The 2,682-nt window shown below is 41.6% G+C and overlaps 1 protein-coding gene across 1 annotated transcript; it reads right to left on the bottom strand.

Moving 5' to 3' along the window:
* Positions 1–1,145: 1,145 nt before the first annotated feature.
* LOC123602553 (olfactory receptor 2AG2-like) lies at positions 1,146–2,385 on the bottom strand. Its single transcript, XM_045487039.1, has one exon. The coding sequence runs from the start codon at positions 2,244–2,246 to the stop codon at positions 1,296–1,298; it is 951 nt and encodes a 316-aa protein (XP_045342995.1). The 5' UTR covers positions 2,247–2,385; the 3' UTR covers positions 1,146–1,295.
* Between the last annotated feature and the right edge of the window lie 297 nt (positions 2,386–2,682).

Here is a 2,682-nt window from a genome sequence, read left to right as displayed (position 1 = left end):
ATTTAGCTTTATAGATTAAGCAATTTAAGATTATCTCTATAAAGGAAAAAAAAGTATTTCTGAGTTTCACAAATTACTATCCTCAAAAAAAAAAATTCCAACTATATAGAACTTCTTATCTGAACAGATGTTAGTTTCCATGTTCTGTTACTAATCTTCCCACACTAATACCAAATGACAAAATAAAGCATATTTAAGCTAGCTAGAAAGTCAATTATATATTTTATTCCTCTTTTCCTATGGACACAGACATATACATATACTCACCTCAAGAATATGAGTTCCTTGCAATTGTTTTGATGTTTCAAAACATGTCTGTATACATGTAAGGTCACATTTTTTAAGTTTATTTATTTATTTTGAGAGAGAGAGTGGGGAAAGGGCAGGGGGCGGGGGGAAGAGAGAATCTCAAATAGGCTCTGTGATAGGATGGAGCCTGATGCGAGGCTTGATTCCATGAACCTTGAGATCATGACCTGAGCCAAAATCAAGAGTCAGCCAGGCGCTCTGTGGGTCACATTTTTTAAAAAATTCAAGTAATATAAAGAACAGATGTCTCTGTTATTATATCTACACCTTACTTCAAATCTGTCTCTGTGATTATATCTCTACCTTGCTTCACATTCTATTTTATTCATTTCTCTTTTTTAACTTTAATTTTAGTTTTAGGTAGTATAGAAAAGCCCGATTTAACCTTATGCACTATCTCAGCCTATGTATTATCTTTATTTATGTATTCAGTATGGACTGTCTTAAGACTGAAGTACAAATGCAGTTACAAATCTATTACTCTTTCTAAATAATCGCTTGAAAAACCATCTGCCTAATAAACAAGAAGCCTAATTTATCTTCTAAGGATACTTCTCTCTTTAATTGTCTAAGAATCTAGTTCAAAGAAGAGCAATCATCCTCTGATATTTAGAGGCTGCTGGAGATTGGTTAATTAGTTTTAGGCTGTTTTCCACTGCTACATGATATTGAAACTAATGCTGCTTCTCACTGCTACATGATATTGAATCTGAAACTTGGTCTCCTACTGTGTCTACTTGTTAATCATGTCAGGATGATGCCTCACCATGGAGTGAGTCTACGATACCCATCCCATGCTTTTCTTCTAGTTCCTTTCACAACGTGGGCTTCCAAGGTCATGGTGATATGCCCATGTGAGTACAGCTTAAGATCCCAATGCTCACAACTAAAGTGTTTATATCTTCGCACACAGATTATCATATAAAGACAAACTGTGCACTGATTTTGATTTGGATAAGAAATGGTGAAAAATAAGCCATGAATCCTTAGATTGTGGAGTGGGTTGGCAATATATATTTTCCTAGGACCCTCCTCAAGGCCCCCATCACTTTCTTATTCCTCAAGCTGTAGATAAGGGGGTTCAGGGCTGGAGTGACAACTGTGTAGAAAACAGAGATGATGTTGTCTTGCTTGGGGCTGTGAAGGGAGCTGGGAAGGACGTACATGAATGTGGCAGCTCCATAGAACATCCCAACCACAGTCAGATGGGAAGAACAGGTGACTAGGGCTTTCTGCCTCCCCTCATTTGAGGGCATGTGAAGCACAGTAAACAGGATTAGTGCATAGGAGGCAATAATGGCAGAAAGAGGGAGCAAAAGGAAAATCACCCCTGTCACATACACCAAGAGTTCATATCTGGAGGTATCTGCACAGGCCAACTTCAGCAAAGGTGGAATCTCACAAAGCAGGTGCCTGATGTTCCGGGCTTTGCAGAAGGGATACTGCATGGTATAGAAGGTATGTCCTAGAGCATTCAGGTATGCCAGTATCCATGCTGTGGCCACCATGAGCCAGCAGACCCTTGGCCTCATGAAGACCATGTAGTTCAGAGGATGACAAATGGCCACATATCTATCATAGGCCATGAAGGCCAGTAGCAGGTCCTCTGCACCACCCAGCATCAATGCCAGAAACATCTGAAGGGCACAGCCCGCAAAGGAGATGGTGTTTTCACTGCGCAGAAAATCCATGAGGGCCTTGGGAGTGACAACAGATGTGAAGAGGAGGTCCATGAGTGAGAGCTGCCCGAGCAGGAAGTACATGGGCACGTGGAGCCGGGAATCCACTGTGATGACCAAGAGCAGCAGGCCATTGCTGGTCAGGGCCAACATGTACAGGACTGTGATGATGACACAGAGCAGTTCAGGAGACCCACTGTCTTTCAGAATCCCCATCAATATAAAGCCACTGCCCAGGGTGGAGTTCCAGTACTCCATTCTGTATTGTTTCTTTAGTTGCCTAGAACCAAACACATTCTTGGTGAATTTTTGCAAAGGTGGTCCCTAGTTTGTAACATCACAGGACCCTAATGATGACCAATATGAATCCAATAAGGATTTATAATTGGAAACTGACTTTAACTCCTGATCTTTCACTTTCTGACAGTTCTAATTGTATCTTGATGAAAGAACCACCTGAATGGTCATATTCAGCTAAACATTTCTTAACAGAAAGCAATCTTGGGCTGCCTGGGTGCCTCAGTCGGTTGAGCATCTGACTTGGGCTCAGGTCATGATCTCACAGTTTGTGAGTTCCAGCCACGCATCGGGCTCTGTACTGATAGCTCAGAGCGTGGAGCCTGCTTTGGATCCTGTGTCTCCTCTCTCTGCCCCTCCCCCGCTCATGTTTTTTGCCTGTCTCTCAAAAATAAAA

This window comes from Leopardus geoffroyi, chromosome D1 (assembly GCF_018350155.1).
Source record: "Leopardus geoffroyi isolate Oge1 chromosome D1, O.geoffroyi_Oge1_pat1.0, whole genome shotgun sequence".
Classification (NCBI taxonomy): domain Eukaryota; kingdom Metazoa; phylum Chordata; class Mammalia; order Carnivora; family Felidae; genus Leopardus; species Leopardus geoffroyi.
Note: the sequence above shows the minus strand (reverse complement) of the source record. Positions and strands in the feature narration are given on the sequence as shown.